The 17962-nt window shown below is 34.3% G+C and overlaps 2 protein-coding genes across 3 annotated transcripts; one reads left to right on the forward strand and one right to left on the reverse strand.

Annotated features, from left to right (window-relative positions):
- Positions 1–719: 719 nt before the first annotated feature.
- LOC105322190 (pleckstrin homology domain-containing family A member 8) lies at positions 720–7018 on the reverse strand. Its single transcript, XM_011420756.4, has 11 exons — positions 6806–7018; positions 6353–6469; positions 6104–6259; positions 5471–5595; positions 4198–4365; positions 3533–3840; positions 3338–3423; positions 3140–3198; positions 2789–2919; positions 1946–2078; positions 720–1121 (listed from the first exon to the last, which is right to left on the reverse strand). Exons 1-11 carry the CDS (start codon positions 6843–6845, stop codon positions 924–926), a joined length of 1521 nt encoding a protein of 506 aa, XP_011419058.2. The 5' UTR covers positions 6846–7018; the 3' UTR covers positions 720–923.
- Positions 3723–16751, forward strand: LOC105336217 (uncharacterized). 2 transcript variants are annotated; one of them, XM_034444266.2, is made up of 2 exons: positions 3723–3858; positions 13719–16751. In XM_034444266.2, exons 1-2 carry the CDS (start codon positions 3848–3850, stop codon positions 15133–15135), a joined length of 1428 nt encoding a protein of 475 aa, XP_034300157.2. In that variant the 5' UTR covers positions 3723–3847; the 3' UTR covers positions 15136–16751. The 2 variants fall into 2 exon arrangements, with proteins under 2 accessions (XP_034300157.2, XP_034300158.2); XM_034444267.2 differs by lacking the exon at positions 3723–3858 and adding an exon at positions 7205–7339.
- The last annotated feature ends 1211 nt before the right edge of the window (positions 16752–17962 follow it).

Raw genomic sequence — 17962 nt, forward strand, 5'->3', positions numbered from 1 at the left:
AGTATTATCATAAGACAGGCAATTTTAAAAAGGGATTTATAATGATAAAAGCCTATTTTTGGTGATAGTATCTGTATAAAATCACCAAAGTTCAAGTTGCCAGAATAAATTTTATGAATTTATGCATAAAAAGAAATTTTGAAATCCATCCGAAAATAGATGTGGCAAGTTTACCAGGTATGTTTGAGTGTCTTAAAATTGTCAATATTAATTCCTAGCAAAATACAGGTAACTCACTGTTTAATATTTGCCATTATTAATAATGTAATTTTATTTTATGTGAGTATTTCATTCAACGATTCCCTTGTTTTGTATCAAATCACGAGAATATAAAATTGTGATTACCAATTTATTGTTACAATTTCCTATAGTTCAAAACTGTCTGAAATTTTAAAATCTGCGAGGGTGGCTTTTCCCTATCTTGTGCGAAAATTAATTTCTCATATTTAATTAGGAATCTACAGTTTAACATCTAATTTTTTTGTAGAAAGCATACACCATGTACGATTCAACAAGAATTTCAAGCACCACTAATGTATCAAATCTAAAATACTTTCTATGCAATTAATCATTGTCATTGTCCAATAAAAAAAAAACAAAAAAAAAACCACCTTTTCAATCTCCTGTTATTATAGGAACCTCTTATATTACACAAAGACAGTTTCTACAGAAACAGAAAATTATCTAAAAAAAAAAAGAGTGTATCACCTTTGTTTAAAAAAAAACTTATAACTTGTGACTTAATAATTTTAAACCGCATTTTGATTTTTAAAGATGTTTTAAAGATGTATTCTATAAGTATTCAACAGTAAAAAAATTTCAATTTAATTTTGAACACCAAAATAAAAAAGTAAGTGATTCAGGAAAAAAATGAATAATTAAAACTGTAAGAAGCTGGGCAGTTTTGAGCTCTACATCCTCTTTCAAACAGGCTCCTCATTGTCTAGAGTATGAACCTTGTAAAAGTCATTGAGAATGCGCAGGATTTCACCGAGTGCAGTTATATAGTTCTCCATGTCAGACATCAAGGAATGTAAGAAGTCTACCCCCTTGTTCTCTCCTCCTGGGACCGCTAACAGAGAGATGAACACTTCACGGCTTGGTAGGGCTTTCACAGCCACCTGTCACAAATTTTAAAACAATCTATTATCATAATTAAAGAAAGATGTACACATTGCATATAATACAAGTTTGAATGATGTGATTTTTTTTAAGTTTTGCTTGTAAAACATACATCCTAATTGATTTTGAAAAAAATGTTGAAAAAAATTAAGTTGTTGGAATATTTCTACTTTTGGAATTAGTAAGGGTAATTTACTCATATTGGCTGGTTACACTAACTTTTAACCAATTCTGATTGCCTAGTACAGTTACCAGGTACCTTTTAAAGCTAAGTGGTTTGCAGCATAGTTTTTGCAATTGAAGTTTCGTTATGTTTGCAAGTTCTCCTAAACATCACAAAAACCAGTTTTTCTTTCATGCTGATAAAAGCTTGCTTACAGTGTGTGTGACAGGTTGATTCATATGGAACACTTAACACTGATTGAATTAAACAGGGTGTACATATAATTTATGTAAAAGTTCTATGTAGTTTCTCTCAAAAATTATATGCAGATAACAATGTACAGTAAAATTAATAACGAATTGCCAGGGGCAGGCGATTTTACTTCGTTATAAGCGTAATTCATTATATCTGTCAAGTTTAAAACATGTAATAAAGTCTCAGGGAATAGAAATCGCTTTGCTGTTTGCGTCATTTCATTATAAGCATGTTCGCTATAACCGTGTTTTACTGTATTGTCTAAGCAAAATTCATTGATATTCACAGTGAACAACTGATAGATCTAGGGTACTTTCAAGTAAGATCATTAAACATTTTCATACACTCATACATTTACTAGGTACTGTACAATGCTGTGTGTTATGAACATTAAGTGAATCTTACAGCGAACACTCCTCTGACCACCCAGCCATGGTAAGGTCTCAAGGATTTACTGTACGCATTGCCAGCAGCTAATGACAGGTCCTGCTGGTTGTTCAGGATTTCCACCAGAAACTCTCTGATGAATTGCAGGCCTCTGCAAATATCAACAAACATGTATATCACATGGACAATTATACATGGAACATTTTTTAATGAGTATCCTCATTCAAATACTGTAACTCAAAGAAAGAGACGGTAAAACCTAATTATCTTGAATTCAATGAGGCAAAAACACCCATCTAAATAAATGTTATGTAGTAGATATCCAAGAACTCAAGGCATAAAGGATAAGATACATTAAAAAACAGTTGGGAGGACTTTCAACTCACTTTTACATAGCCACAATATTCAAGATATTAATGACAAATGAGATATCAAAGTTCAACAGTACATGTAACATGGGTATTGTAAATGTATTTATTTTATATTTAAAGTGTATGATATTTTGCAAAAAATGATTTTTTAACAAATTTAGTGTGGATTTTAATTAGTGTATTCATAAATGTATCTATTCTTATACATATATGAATGGCATTTAGTTGAAAGCGGATTTCTGTCCAGAACGCTAAATGAATACATAGTTTAATGTAATATGTTTACATTAAATGCTATGAACAACGAAAAATCAACTAATCAGGGAACAATATATCAAATATATAGTTTTCCTGGAAAAAAAAATCTGAATTTTACCTTAAAGTTTGAAAATGCAACAACAATGCTGGCAAAGACACTGTTCATGATTATTCATATAAACTATCCAAACTTTAAAAAATCTGGAAGATAACTATCAAGAGGGTTTTTTACCTCTTCATCCACAACAGAGCCACTGTGGCTGAGCTGGACACCCGGTGGTGCTTACAGTCCACTTCACCCATCACCATTTTCTGTAGTGTTGTGAAGGAAGAGGGGTTTGTGGAATATTTCTGCTGTATTTTCTGAAAACATGAAAAATCTAGGTATTACATGAATAGTGAGATTTAATAGATTTTTTTTAAAAATCCACACAATATCAATTTTTTTCTTATTTTTTTATGAGTAAAGTACTAATATGATATTTCAAGAATATAATACTTAAAAATACATTCAAATGATTCAAAGGGATGTTTTACTCCCTACTGATAAAAAAAGAAGACATACATGTATATTAAAACTTACTCTTATGTTTCCTTGAAAGTCCATTTTCACTGGGGCAAATGCTGTGGCATTTAATTTGTCTACAATTCACAATGTGGATTAACAGATGAAACAGTTAATATGTAAGTTTGAATAATAGAATTCAATAAAATAAAATGTGTATGTAAGTCATTATATACATTATTTCTTTCAATTCAAGCAAAAGAGACATAGCCTTACCAAATATTGGAACCATGCATCTACAAGCTGACAGAAAATGTTCAATAGGAATACCACCATCAGCTTCTAACTGCAAATCCATAAAACTGAAAATTCCAATAGCAATAAAAATTATGGTAAGTTTCTTTTGTAAATAAACATATCACCAGAAATTTGAAGTCAATGATGGTACCTAAAATAAAATAAATAACTTACCTGGATTGCATTGTGGAAAAAAAGTTTGGAATTTTTTCATCAATAGCATCTTTGAACTCTTCTTCATCTCCATTCTCCAAGGAGGCGGATCGTTTCAGGTTTTCACTTGAGGAGTTTTGCTCCTTTTCTTGAGTGTGGGTCTCTGTTCTTAATGCTGGCCTATCCTCCTTTACTCGTGGCTGAGGTGAATTAGACAGGGCAGAATGGGAACGAGGGCTGAGTTTTTCTGGGGAGCTGTCCGAGATCGTACGTCGTCTGGAGGAGACTGCAGGGGGATATTTGTCAGACACTGAATATGACCTTGACTCCTACAAAATGATTGAGAGGTGAACTTCTGTTTTATAAATAATATAAATCTGTTGACTTTTAGAGAACTCATTGTCTTTTATATACTGGTAGCTTTGACACATTTTACATTAAAATAGTTACATATAAATCATTTTAAAATGTTAAAAGATTAGTAAAGGGTTAGGAAAACCTGTTAAAAGGCTAAAGATTGAGAAATAACCAATCCGTTTTGAAAATTTAAAAGTAATTAATACTGGGAATAAAAAAACCTAAATTTTGATTCAAAAGCTCAGAATTGTACATGGGTTTCACTCCATAGTATTTAAAAGAATTAAAATCTCTCAGTTTTGGAGAACTGTAAGCATTGGTATTGGTACCTTCTTCGGAGGGTGTTTCAGTTTAACCATAGGGAAAGGTGAATCACTAATGTGTTGGTGAGGGGAATCATACGCTTTGCTTGCATTTGCAATCTTCATACAATCCTCCAAAGTGGATATAAATGTATCACATGTTGGACCTAATAGGGATGTAGCCTCATTCAACTTCTACAAAACAGGAAGCATTTAGAAATACAATTTTCATAAATATTTAGATCTGCAAAAATCAATGTAAAAGTAATCTTATATCTTGTCAATTTAACACATTTGAACTCTTCAAAATTCTCATCCTCACCTTTCAAATAGCCGCTGCACATTTTTAATGTTTTATTCCTATTCAGTTTTAAATGTTTAAATGTTGAGATGAGTAAGCGAAGTGTCGGCCATATTGCCGAATATTAATTCTCAACACAAGGACATAGAAATATATCCAGCAGTCACGTCATGTTTAATTTTAAACCAATGAGAATGCGACATTTCAGTCCGAGGGAAAACAATAATTAATGTTTAAATCAAAGAAACTTTTCAACTTATTTATAAACTTGATATGTACATGTATTTATGAAATATCAAATTAAAACAAGTTAAAACAAATTAATCCGGTCTCAAAAAAGTTAACCCTTTAAAATTTTTAGAACTACATTTTTCAGCCTCTTTTATGGCTTTTTCATCTTTTTCATATCTCTGACTAAAAGCTTATATTATGGCTTTTAAACTATGATAGGCTTAATTTTCTACCATACAAACAAACATTAAAATTAATCTAAATTATATATAAGCATTAAACACTATTTTAGATATCCTAAGCTGTGCATGAAAATTACAGTGCTGACATGCAGCACTTAATTTGTCTGCACATCCTGGTGCATTATAGGACCATCAATATTTAAAAATAAGCATTCAATGCTATAAAGGTAAACTATTTTATACTCAAAAAGTCATAATAACTATTCTATTAAATATTTCAAACTAATTAACTTGCAATTCTTTTCTGGGTTTTTTTTCTACAATTAAATATCTTAAAAGGCTGGATAGATTTCCTCCTGAATTTTTAAGTGATGCAAAGGCAATGAATTATTTCTGTCTTATCATTCAAATTTGTGGGCTCCAATTTTTGTGGGTTGTCAATATTTAGGGATTATTAGAATGTATTACAGTACACTTTGCTTTGAGGAATTATGAACAAAGATGGAATTTCAAAAATTGTTAAGGATCCACATCATTTGTAATCCACAAAAATTGAGACCCCATACATGTATACATGTGTGCATACCTCAATATCCACTGGATCACCTGCCTGGGCTACAGATTTCACAGAATGAACTTGTTGCATCAACAAATCACAGTACAGTCTTAATTCTGACTTCTTTGTCTTGATGATGTCAGGGGAAACCTCATCTATATATATCAAGAAAGAATTTAGCAAAACAGAAAAAAAAATAGTGAAATAAAAAAGAAACAAGTTTGATTTTTCTTCTAGAAGTTCAATAGTTAGAAAAAAAGTTTTGAACTTTTTTTTTTCATTTATTTATCAAGTAATCAAATCCCAATATCTCTTTTTTTTCAAAGAGTCAATATGTAAATCTAAATAACACTATTTTCAAGAAACTTAAGAAAAGTTATCCTATTGAAATAATTTTAAAAACCACATAATGAAGCATAAGCTCCTTAGTCTTTTTCAATTCTTTGGGAGAGAACCTCGGTCACAAACATCCTCTGGTTTGGGGCATTATAATGATCGCAGTGACCCTGGTGCCTTATTCATGAATTTATACAAAAACAGTTTAGCTGTCAGATTTAACGATGTGGGAAGAAAAGGGCCGTTTATTAAGAATTATTTACCCAGTGGCTTTATAACAGAATACCGACAGTTCTCTCTTCAAACCAATACTACTTAATATATTACCTGCACTCTCCTTGATTCTTCCATTAGTGAGCGATGCTTTAGCTGTTCCCAAGGAAACTAACCACTGCTGTCTCTCCTGAGGATTTGAAGCCCTCAGATAAAAATGGGACTCTCCAGGTATAATTAAATCTAACCGACATTTGTCTGTTGAGTGAACTATGAAGGAAAATTTTTTGAGTGAAATCAAGAAAACATGTTTAGAGTATAGACTATAGATTTTTCATTCATTCCAAAAAATTTAGCACTTACCATTAATGTCACACACTGCCATTCGAAATGAACCTTTACATCCAAGATTAACTTCCTCTTGGGATTTGTAATAGGAGAGATTTCCATTGTCCAACACAAACCATCTGGGCTGCCAACCTTATAAGAACAGTGAGAGAAATTAGTTTTATTTTTGTGTTATAAATTAATTAATTTGTGCATACTGGTACACAATTTTCATGAAATCCTCTTTCTATTTGAAATGAACATGCTTGGTACAGATATAGGTTGGATCCCAATAGAATAACAGCTAAAACAAGACTGCCAAGTATCAGGCTCTTTCGTTTAATTATGATTTTGACAGAATCCGTCGTTCGAAACTACCCCTGCCACAAGACTAAAAATAATAAATATACACGCCCTTATCGAGTGTTTATCTTACTTATCGATCTAAACAAGTGAACTCCAAGTCATCATTCATGAACATTCATTCACCTGTCAGATAGTTGGTCCATTTCAGCAGCACTCCCTCCATCTTAGAGGAAGTCACTGACGCCCCTTGAATATACTAACAAGACATCGTTCAGGGTGATAAGGCAATGGTCATTTTCCACAACCATATAAACACATAAATGTCTTATTTATAGAGCGTCAGGTGGATCTTACAGTGGCCTTCACCTTTTTAACTTTCTCGTGGCAACTACTTCCGGTTTGTCGCGTAGTAGATAGTTTCATCGTTAAATTATTCCATCGACACCGTATATGTTTAGGCCTATAATTCAACTCAAAATTCAATTTACTGACAAAAACCACATGTGGCGCATGTCATACATACAGTATACAAATATAATTAGTACAAAGTACATTAGTACAAATGGTATATGTAATGGGATATGCGAGATTTCACGAGACGACAAGATTTTTCAAATTTAGCTCTCTTGTCAAGAATAGACTCCAACTGAGAATACTGAGTGTTTATTTAGCTATAAAAACACATTACAACACTGCATTCACCAGCGATTGGCCAAGGTAAGTGTTAAGTTGACTTACAGTCTGTCCCAAGATATTTATGCATTTGGTCGATTTCAGACATGCCAACTTTTGAAAATCTTCGCGAACGTCATTTTTCATGTCAACAAATTCGCGACATTTAGTCGTGAAAATATAATTTCCATTCTTACTAAAGTATGAGTTGTAATGCACTATGTATCAAATATTATACTTTTTCATAAATTGCATTTTACTTTCTTATAATCTTGAAAAGCAACAACAATTTTAAAAAAAAATATTTATCATTGAAGTCATCAATGAACATATAATAGCACATATAAGCATTGTCATATGATTCACAACAGAACATAACTCAAAAGCACATACATACATTCATGACAGGCAATTGTAAACTTTTTCATAACACATAAGGACATCAACAAAATAAATATCACAATAAAAACAAGTCTTAAAAAGTAACTCTTTCTGATCAACTAGATGAACAGCTAATGTTGTATCCAACACAGGCCTTCTTTGCAGTTTTAAGAATGTCCTTTGATGGCTTGAAAGAATGACATAGCTGGGTATTGTTCACTTTCACAGTCAATAATGCACAAAGAGTGGAATTGTCCAGGTTTGACCTTGTGTCTGTATGTATCTTCTTCATCATGGAAAAGATCCTCTCACACTCAGCACTGGAGTTAGGAATGGTCATCACTGCCCTCACAATCCTAGCCATCAGTGGGAGCCTTGGAGTGTTGGTGATTCTGTTCTTCACGGCAATGACTTCACCCCAGAAGATGTCAGTCCTGGTGTCCTCAAAAAAGTTGGGGAGCTCCATGGAAGGAATGGTTTGGAAGTCCAAGAACTCTGCTTCTAATTGGTCCCACTGGTCCTTAGGTATTAAGGAAGGAAACCATCTGGCCAGGTCTGTCAGAATAGATGACTGCAAGTCTCCTCAAATTGTGGGGTTAAGGAACCTCAGGCTTGAAATCACAGGATCCTTGAAGGGAAACTTTGCCAGCATCTTGGCGGTCACTGACTAGTAGAACTTCCTGATAGATGTGAAGAATCTGCTCAATGCTGATGGAGGATTTTTGATAAAAATATATACTGGATAACGTTACATGTGAAAGAAAGTCCAATCCACACTTTACAAAAGTTGTTTCCCTTTGCGGTGTCAACCCAAAGGTCAAAAGGGAAAACAACCAACTTTCCCTTCTTTATTCAACCAAATATTTGAGCGTCCTGTGATGAAATCTCTCTAAATTAAATTGATGCCTTTGATCTGTGGGTTGCCCCATTAGATATGGCCAGAAATTAGTCCTGACTTTTATCCACTGTTTTCTTGTGACAAAAGTAACATAATCTATGACAAAACTGTTTATTTTATTTTCGCTGGATGGTTTAACTTCATCTAGCTGCAAGTCTGTAGCTCCCGGTCTGAAAAAATTCAGATGGACGACCTGGGAGCTACAGTGCCTCCCATAGTAAAAATCTACAATTTACGGGGCACAAAAATCTGTGCTAGTTAAGGACTGAATAACGTTATTAACACACAAATTCTGTAAAAAAAATTAGTCCCATTTAATTCTTCATGCAATTTCCTACTGTCAGATATCATCTCATTTCTTGCCTCAGACTTTCCCCGAAACACCCTAATCGACCTCGGAATATGTTATGTTAAATTCACATCGAGATCAAGAGTCACCATTTTTTACATGTAAACAAACTGCATCTTCCACTTTAGCTGGGCCACCTGTTAGTTTCTTACTATTATATATTATGAATGAATATTATTCCCAATTATTATTCCTGAACATGTTATTAAAAATGTAGATACATTTCAAATGAAAGGGATTTGCAGTCAATATCATATGTCAGAACTCTTATCTAAATCAGTAAATTATGCTGACTTGATGCATAGCTTCACTTCAAGGTATTACATCCATAATTATTATATTTAAAACCAAATATTGGTAGTTCGAACACTAAAATCTTTGTATGATTTTATAGGGTCATTCACCTTTGTACCGGTAATTGAACAAAAGTTAAAAAGGAACAAATTTATCACATCTTGAAGCTAACATTGAAGTCTATATAGAAAGGTATAATTTTTTAAGTCTTTTTATATCTTTTCAGTACAGTGGTGATAAGAAATTGCCAAGCTTTCCCCTTCTTAAAAAAATGCAAAAATAACTTAACCGTACACATTTTGAGTTTTTGTTAAAAAAGATGGGTAGTCATTTCAGTTGTTGATGGACCACTTATATATATACCGGTATACAACAAACCCCGTTTTTGCCTTTTTGGGCTGAAGTTGGTTCAGCATGGTTCAGACTCTGTGACTTGACAACCAACATTAAACAATCTTGAAATAAGATTTTTACTGCCATTAACTTCGATCATGTGTTTGTCCGATCCATTATTGTTCGTTTTTACATGTTATTTTCTTTTACTTTGATAGTGGCGTAGACTCTCAATTTCTTATTGTGAAAACTGAATACCTCAATGCTGTCTTTGAGCATGTTTTTCTCTCATACAGGATATAGAATTAAGTCGCTAAATGAAAACCCAAATTGGAACGACTTTTTCAAATCTGGATTTGTTTGTTTTTTCAAAACGACAACTTCGCCGTAACCTACGCGCGCAGGTTACATTAAACGTCGAATTAATTTTGAACAGCCTTAAGATGTGAAATAATTGGAAAAAGATTTTTTGCTTTATAATAAGTATGCATAGCGGGAAGCATGGCAGCACTGTGTGATGCATGGCGGGGGATCTTCAATACATGGCGGTACATGTACCACTATGCAAAAACGGACTGGGGAAAACACTGGCAAGTAAAGTGACAATATCTGTAGTAAAATTTCCTAGGAATTTTTTAAAATCAAACATATGTACAGAATGTGTTCGGAAATAAGACAAGCGCAATTTTTTGTGCGCAGTAAATTGCAGTTTTTAGCTCACCTGAGCTGAAAGCTCAAGTGAGCTATTCTGATCACATTTTGTCTCGTCCGTCTGTCCGTCCGTCCGTCCGTCCGTCCGTCTGTCCGTCCGTCTGTCCGTAAACTTTTCACATTTTCAACATCTTCTCAAGAACTACTAGGCCAATTTCAACCAAACTTGGCACAAATCATCCTTAGGCAAAGGGGATTCAAAGTTGTGAAAATTAAGGGCCACACCCGTTTTCAAGGGGAGATAATTAGAAATTAATGAAAAATTTCGAGAAATTTTCAAAAATCTTCTTCTCAAGAACCAGAAAGCCAGGAAAGCTGAAACTTGTGTGAAAGCATCCTCAGGTAGTGTAGATTCAAAGTTGTGATATTCATGACCCCTGGGGGTAGGGTGGGGCCACAATGGGGGGTCGAAGTTTTACATAGGAATATATAGAGTAAATCTTTAAAAATCTTCTTCTCAGAAACTAATAAGCCAGGAAAGCTGAAACTTGTGTGGAAGCATCCTCAGGTAGTGTAGATTCAAAGTTGTGAAAATCATGACCCCCGGGTGTAGGGTGGGGCCACAATGGGGGGTCGAAGTTTTACATAGGAATATATAGAATAAATCTTTAAAAATCTTCTTCTCAGAAACTAATCAGCCAGGAAAGCTGACACTTGTGTGGAAGCATCCTCAGATAGTGTAGATTCAAAGTTGTGAAAATCATGACCCCTAGGGTTAGGTTGGGGCCACAATGGGGGGTCGAAGTTTTACATAGGAATATATAGAGTAAATCTTTAAAAATCTTCTTCTCAGAAACTAAACAGCCAGGAAAGCTGAAACTTGTGTGGAAGCATCCCCAGGTAGTGTAGATTCAAAGTTGTGAAAATCATGATCCCTGGGGGTAGGGTGAGGCCACATTGGGGGGGGGGGGAGGGTGTTAACATTTTACATAGGAATATATAGAGTAAATCTTTAAAAATCTTCTTCTCAGAAACTAATCAGCCAGGAAAGCTGAAACTTGTGGGAAGTATCCTCAGGTAGTGTAGATTCAAAGTTGTGAAAATCATGACCCCTGGGGGTAGGGTGAGGCCACATGGGGGGGTGTTAAAGTTTTACATAGGAATAAAGAGTAAATCTTTAAAAATCTTCTTCTCAGAAACTAATCAGCCAGATGATTCTTTATAATTGTTAAGACTTTGGCGTCAGGACAATTCTTCGGCCTCACAAGAAGGTTCAGAGTTTGATGTAGCTAAATATCCCATATATAAACAATTGTAAAGGATCTTTTTGAGAACTGCAATACTCAACATGTGATATGACTATAAAATTGAAGCAGGCAGCTATATTTCATTAGAATCTTTTTGTATTACTGTTTTGGGTTATTGCCCTTGATTTATTGATTCTTGATTATTTTAATTAATGCATCCACTGTTAACCAATTATTGTGATGATTATTTTTATACAATAATAAATATTCAATGTATATAAGTTGTTCTGCATAAGTAGTTTTGGGTTAGGCTGGATTAGTTTGTTTATTTTTGATTTCCAATTTTTAGATACTATGAATTATTTTAGGCTGGCACATATATAGGGACAGTGTCTATTTCATTGCAACGAGTGACTGTTTGGGGTTAAACTTGAACAGGTACGGAGAGATTGAGGGTATTGACATCCCTGCTCTTTCTAATCTTTGTGTTTTCTAACCAACGAAACAGAATGTGCGGTCATTTCTGCCCTGTATCGCATTAATACACGTGTGCGGTCATACCTGCTTGTATTGGTGGTGGTTGCGGTGGAGCGCTAGTGTATGGTCATCCCTGCTGGTGTTCTGGCCTTTCTAGCGCAAGTGTGCGGCACTCCATGCGTTAGGTTGAGCTGTTGGCGCAAGTGTGAGGTCATCCCTGCTTGCGTTATCTCTGCTTGCATTAACGTTGGTACCTGTTGAGTTGCGTAGGTGTGCGGTCATCCCTGCCTGCAGAACGTTGAGTCCCTATATATGTGCAGGAGCGGTGATTAAAGTCTGCTCTTGTAAATATTTTCAGCAATCAGGGCTATCCGAGTTCCAAGGGGGAAAAATGGATTTTATTTATACAGGATCTACATGTATTAATGTACATTGTCCAGATTGTATTATGACTCCATTAAGCTGACTTTATCATACCTATTGTTCCTCAGGTGAGCGATGTGGCCCATGGGCCTCTTGTTTACTATGAGAGGCACTGTAGCTCCAAGGTCGTTAATCCAAAATTTTTTAGACCGGGAGCTACAGACCTGCAGCTAAATTTCTTCCAGTAACAATGGTTACAACTTACTATATTCTATTGGTAACAAAAGGTAACAGAGGTGACGAGCCTTTTTCTGTTTAGCTGGGGTTCTTATTTTATTTGGTTACAATGGTTACAGCTATATTCTATAGGTAACATATGTGACAAGCCTTTTTCTGTTTAGCAGAATGTCTTAAAAAATATTATTTTATTTGGTTACAATGGTTACAATGGTAACAGCTATAACCTATTGGTGACAAGAGGTAACATAGGTGACAAGCCTTTTTCTGTTTAGCAGAGGATCTTATTTTATTTGATTACAATGCCTACAGTGGTAAAGCTATATTCTCTTGGTGACATAGGGTAACAGTGGTGACAGTCATTTTCATGGTTTAAAGGAGGTCTTTTTTAAATTGGTTACATTGGTAAACCATGGCTAACCCTAAGGGTGGCCAAGGAATTCGAAGTTTGGTTCATATGTTTATATTTTATATAAAAACATTTGTTTAAGATCTTCTTGAGAATTGCAATGCTGAATATGTGATATGACTAATTACCCTGTTACAAAAGGGGCTAAATGATAAACATAAGAATATTCAGGTGAAAAAATTTGAACTTTTTTATACAGATTACATTAATTTAACTACATTCTCCAGATAATTGTATATGACTCCATGGGGCTGATTTTATTATGACAATTGTAACTCATGTGAACTATGTGGCCCATGGGCCTCTTGTTTGATTTTCTTTCAAAAGTTATTAAATAATTTTCATGATCACCATGCTGTTTTAAGATTGCTGTTTATATCATTCTCTGAAACTGATGATGTACCTATGCATTATGTATTAATTTAAAAAAAATATATTTTCAAACTTTTACAAATGTATTGGGAGGGGATTTATGTTATAATCAGACATTCAACTGAAGGAGAAATACATGTGTTGAACATTAAAATTTACATTTTCTGTATCTGAAGTATTAATTTAGACAAGTGATGTATTCAACATGAATCAACATGCAGCAAATTAATTTGTGATGGGAAAGGAGGGAGGGATATCTTAATGAAATAAATATAGTGATTTCTTTAAGTGTTCAAATTGTAATTATTATGTATTATTGATTTTGGTGTTTTTTGTTTCCAGAGAAAAGATGTTTCCTTAATCCCAAATTTTCTGTCATTTATGATATTAACATAATTTTTTTTTTTTTACAGAATGCCTCGGAAACGAAGATGTTCAGTGATGCAGAAGAAGAAATACCACTACAAAAAGGTCAAGAGTGAGGAATCACCAACCAATGAAGATGGTGTATGCTTAGAGACAAAAGATTCCTCCTGTTTAGATTCATCACAGCTAGATCACAGTTATGGTGTTTCGGATCCAGAGGAAGTCTCGGTCGTAAATTCTACTCATCTTGACCATAGTTATGAATGTTCAGACCCAGAAGAATTCTGCAGGACAAGTACTTCACATCATGACATCAGCGATGGATGCCAAGACCTAAAGAAGCTTCCCCACTCAGATTTCTTACCACCTGGAGAACTTGGAGATGGTGATAGTGAACTAAACATTGACAGTGATTCAAATGGTCCAGAATCAGTTGCTCATAATGACATTCCTTTGGGACAGCGGGTGGAAGTAGAGACAGTGGAGATTACAGATCCGTACCTGAAACTCCAATCCGATTTACTTGGAAAAGTGACTTTTCCGTTCATACTTGACTGTAATGGCCCTAGTTCTTTGATTGAAATTATTCAGCTCTCTCGCAGTGAAAACAGAACATCTGTGAAACTTTCTTTAGTGATTGGACGAGACTTTAAAGTTAGTTTGTTTGTGCATCGTGTGTTGATCCCAGAAAATCATGAGTTTTGGACTGAACTTTCTAGTAGTGTTAAGAATGTTGATGATGTCTGCAAAATATTGGACAAACTTATGCCGTATGGAGTGTGTGTGGGAAATCCAGACCAAGAATTTCAAGAATTGACCCCTGATGGATGTGGACTTTTCAGTGCAGCCTCATCACAAGAATTAACTGCATGCCGTGAGGGACACTTTTGTGCAGTGCAAGGAAATTTATCATTTTCTTCAACAATAAGAAATGTTCAGTGTACCATGCTTGTCTTAGGAGCAAGATGTCCCCACTGTTCCAGTACACGCCGACACTTGCGAGCCAGAAAAACCCGACTTGAGAAGATGGCCTTGAGGACTCTGCCATTAAGCAGTACCTACAAACACTCTGACATGACAAAGGACATGCTCATAAAGAAAATAAATCAGCAAACTGCCAAAATCAAAACTTTGCAACAAAAACTTGACAAGATGAGAAGAGACTGTGATCGAGAGATTAGAAAGAATCCCATTCAAAATGAGGAGATAAAGGACTTGATGGCCACTTGTGAAAAAGATATAGATACAGTTTATTCGTATTGCAGTTCCTCTCAAAACTTGTTCTGGAAGCAGCAAATGAAAGCCATTAAGAGTGGAAAAAATGGAATGCGGTGGGATCCAACTATAATAAGATGGTGTTTGAATATACGACAAAAATCTTCAGCAGCATATGATGCTCTCAGGGACTCTGGCATTATCGAATTACCCAGCTCAAGAACTCTCTTTGCCTATTCACATAAGTGATGTTAAAAAAAATGTCCAGAAAAAACTGTTCAACTCCTGACAAACTTGTCACAATTTGGCAAATCATCACAGCACTATCCCCGAAAAGCTGATGAATCAGATCATTGACAACAAGTTCAAGTGTTGATCTGAAGGCAGCTGTGAAAACTGCTGGGATGCTGCTGTGGATTTCACTCAGCTCTTTTACTGTGGTGTTCTGGGCTTCATCACTCCTCACTTTGTGCATATGGGCTGAAAAAAAGTAAAAGACCATTACTTAAAAATGAAAACAAAAACATTTGTAACAGAGAACGTATTTAGTTCTTTGTATATAAAAATCTTTAAAATAAAAAATGAGATGAAATTGTTCAACTAGAGGTTTATACCATTCTACAATTAGTCTCGTGATACTAATATACAACAATGACTTTTTCAATAGATACCTTTCAAATTTGGCTGGTCGTGCTGTTTTGATGTATGGCCTCTGAAACCAGCAATTGTTTTTAGGGCCTAGCTGCCTACTGGGCTCTTGAAACCTGGACCCTGTCGTCCTATGCCTTTTTCTTTGGGGTCTCAGCATCATCCTCTGTGTAATCCCCAAGCAAAGCATCCAAATCTATACCATCATCCCAAGAGAGAAAACCTGACTTCGACATGGTGATGGTACATGTTGAAATGCATATACATGTAACATCAATAAAGAAGTTATTCACCTGTTGTTGGAAGCTAATTAAGAAATTATCGTCTCTCATAATTAAAAAATTGTACAAACTACACATCCTTACCAGTTGCTTGGCCGTCCAATCTTCAAAGAGCTGATATAATTTCTGTTTGTACAACATCCTGACCGACCGGGAAAATACTAAAGACCTAAAATACTATTCACATAAAAGACCTGAAATTTATATTACCGGTAATGATATTTTTCTAAGATTTTGGTCAAATGAATTACTTTATAGGTCTTTTAATTCCAGGTAAATATTTGTTAGAATATATCATACCGATCAGTTAATTATGCAGGAATACAGAGACCTGAAAATTTGAGCTGACCTGAAATTTTATATAATGAATACATTTCTATATTCTGCATCAATTTTAATGTTTATTTGTGAGTTGTTAAATAATGTTTCTAGGTATATATGTGTTACAGTGTATCATACTGATCAGTTATTTACGCGGGAATACAAGAGACCTGAAAATTTTAATTGACCTGAAATTTTATATAATTTTATATAATTGATACATTTCTATGTTATGCACCAATTTTAATGTCTATTTGTGAGTTTTTATCATATTTCCAGGTACATACATATGTGTTGAAATACATGTATATCATTAAAAAGCATTATTATCGGTTATTTACACAGAAGTGCGAAAGACTTTAAAATTGGAGTTGAACTAAAATTTCAGATAACCTAAAAATTGTATGCAAAAAATACATTGTTCTGAGTCAAATACTCCATCGTGAAATATGTTGAATCAAAACCAAACATGAAATAACACCATTATCAATTGTTACGCAGAAATAAGAAACATGAACATATATATTATATGAGTTGACCTGAAAATTTGATTTGACATGAAATTTTGTTGAAATATACTTTATGTTAATGAAATAAATGATTACTACCAAAGTACATGTGCTTATCTGGGTTTTTTTGCTGTCAATTGCAAACTGCTATCAAAAAGATACAATAAACTTATTAATAAGTGCTATACATGTATTTGAAAAGTATTTACAAAGATATGCAAACATTAATACATTTTATACCAGTATAAATTCGCATTTTGATTTGATTATAAATCATCATAGTAGTAATAAATGTTTGGGTAAAAAAATTAATTCCACTTTTTAACTGGGTTTTCCAACGGAAAAATCCGGTTATTAAAATGTTGATTGAACTTAGACATTTTTTGGCAAAATATTGCATATAGGGTACTCTCATTGTACGGATAACTCCTCCTATAGTTTTCAAGATAGGAAGTTGTTCTTTTGCAAATAAACTGTACATATATCAGAGGTGTGCATATTAGCAGAAATTTGATTTCTGATCATTTATGAAAAAATACCAGCTTTTGAACTTGGTCATTTTTTTGGCAAAATATTGCATATGAGTACTTCACTGGATACGGTAGGTAGTGTTTATCAATTTAGAGTTGACATGGATTATGGGTACAATTCGCATGAAAGAAAACCCGGTTTGTTGTCACATTGACAGCTTTTTTACAGGTTTAAAGGAATGGGGCGTACAAGGCGTTACATACCCCCCACTTGAAGCAATAAAAAAGAACCTTTTTGAATGCTAATAAAGATTTTTTCCTCGCATGTATATACATTGTTTACAGTGGCGTAGCTACCTTTTAATTTACTGTATTCAAAAAAAGGTAGGGGGTCTGGGGGCCGCCCTGAGGCCTCCAGCGGGTCCAGGGCAGAGCCCTGGTGGGGGCTCAGGGGGCGAAGCCCCCGGAACTCCAGGGCTGCATTTTACAAAAGAACTTACGACAAAGTCGTAATATCTGCAGTCTCGTAAAATGATCTTTAAAGAACAAAATTGACATAAAACCATTTGTTTACAAATATTTTAATTCCCAAAATTATATTTTCCAGCCGTAAGAATAAATCATTGATTTGTTGGTGATTAATTAGCATTCATTTTTTTGGTCGTAAGTCGTAAGTTCTTTTGAAAAACGCAGTCCTGGATTTCATGTTATTTGAATGACAAAACAGCCTTAAAAATATGACAATTTTTAATTATTATGATTCCAATATATATGAACAAAAGTTGCTGAATTCCGAGACAAACATTATTTACCGGGTACTCTTCGAATATTTTCTTTAAAATTTCAA

The sequence above is a fragment of the Magallana gigas genome, chromosome 2 (genome assembly GCF_963853765.1).
Source record: "Magallana gigas chromosome 2, xbMagGiga1.1, whole genome shotgun sequence".
NCBI classification, from domain to species: domain Eukaryota; kingdom Metazoa; phylum Mollusca; class Bivalvia; order Ostreida; family Ostreidae; genus Magallana; species Magallana gigas.

What these genes read in the sequence shown, in the direction of transcription:
- LOC105322190 (XM_011420756.4), bottom strand. Translation starts at nt 6,845, where the DNA reads ATGGAGGGAGTGCTGCTGAAATGGACCAACTATCTGACAG. An exon ending in GTGATCCAGTGGATATTGAG is followed by an intron (nt 4,366 to 5,470) that starts GTATGCACACAT and finishes CCTGTTTTGTAG; the next exon opens with AAGTTGAATGAGGCTACATC. An exon ending in TGAAACACCCTCCGAAGAAG is followed by an intron (nt 3,841 to 4,197) that starts GTACCAATACCA and finishes ATCATTTTGTAG; the next exon opens with GAGTCAAGGTCATATTCAGT.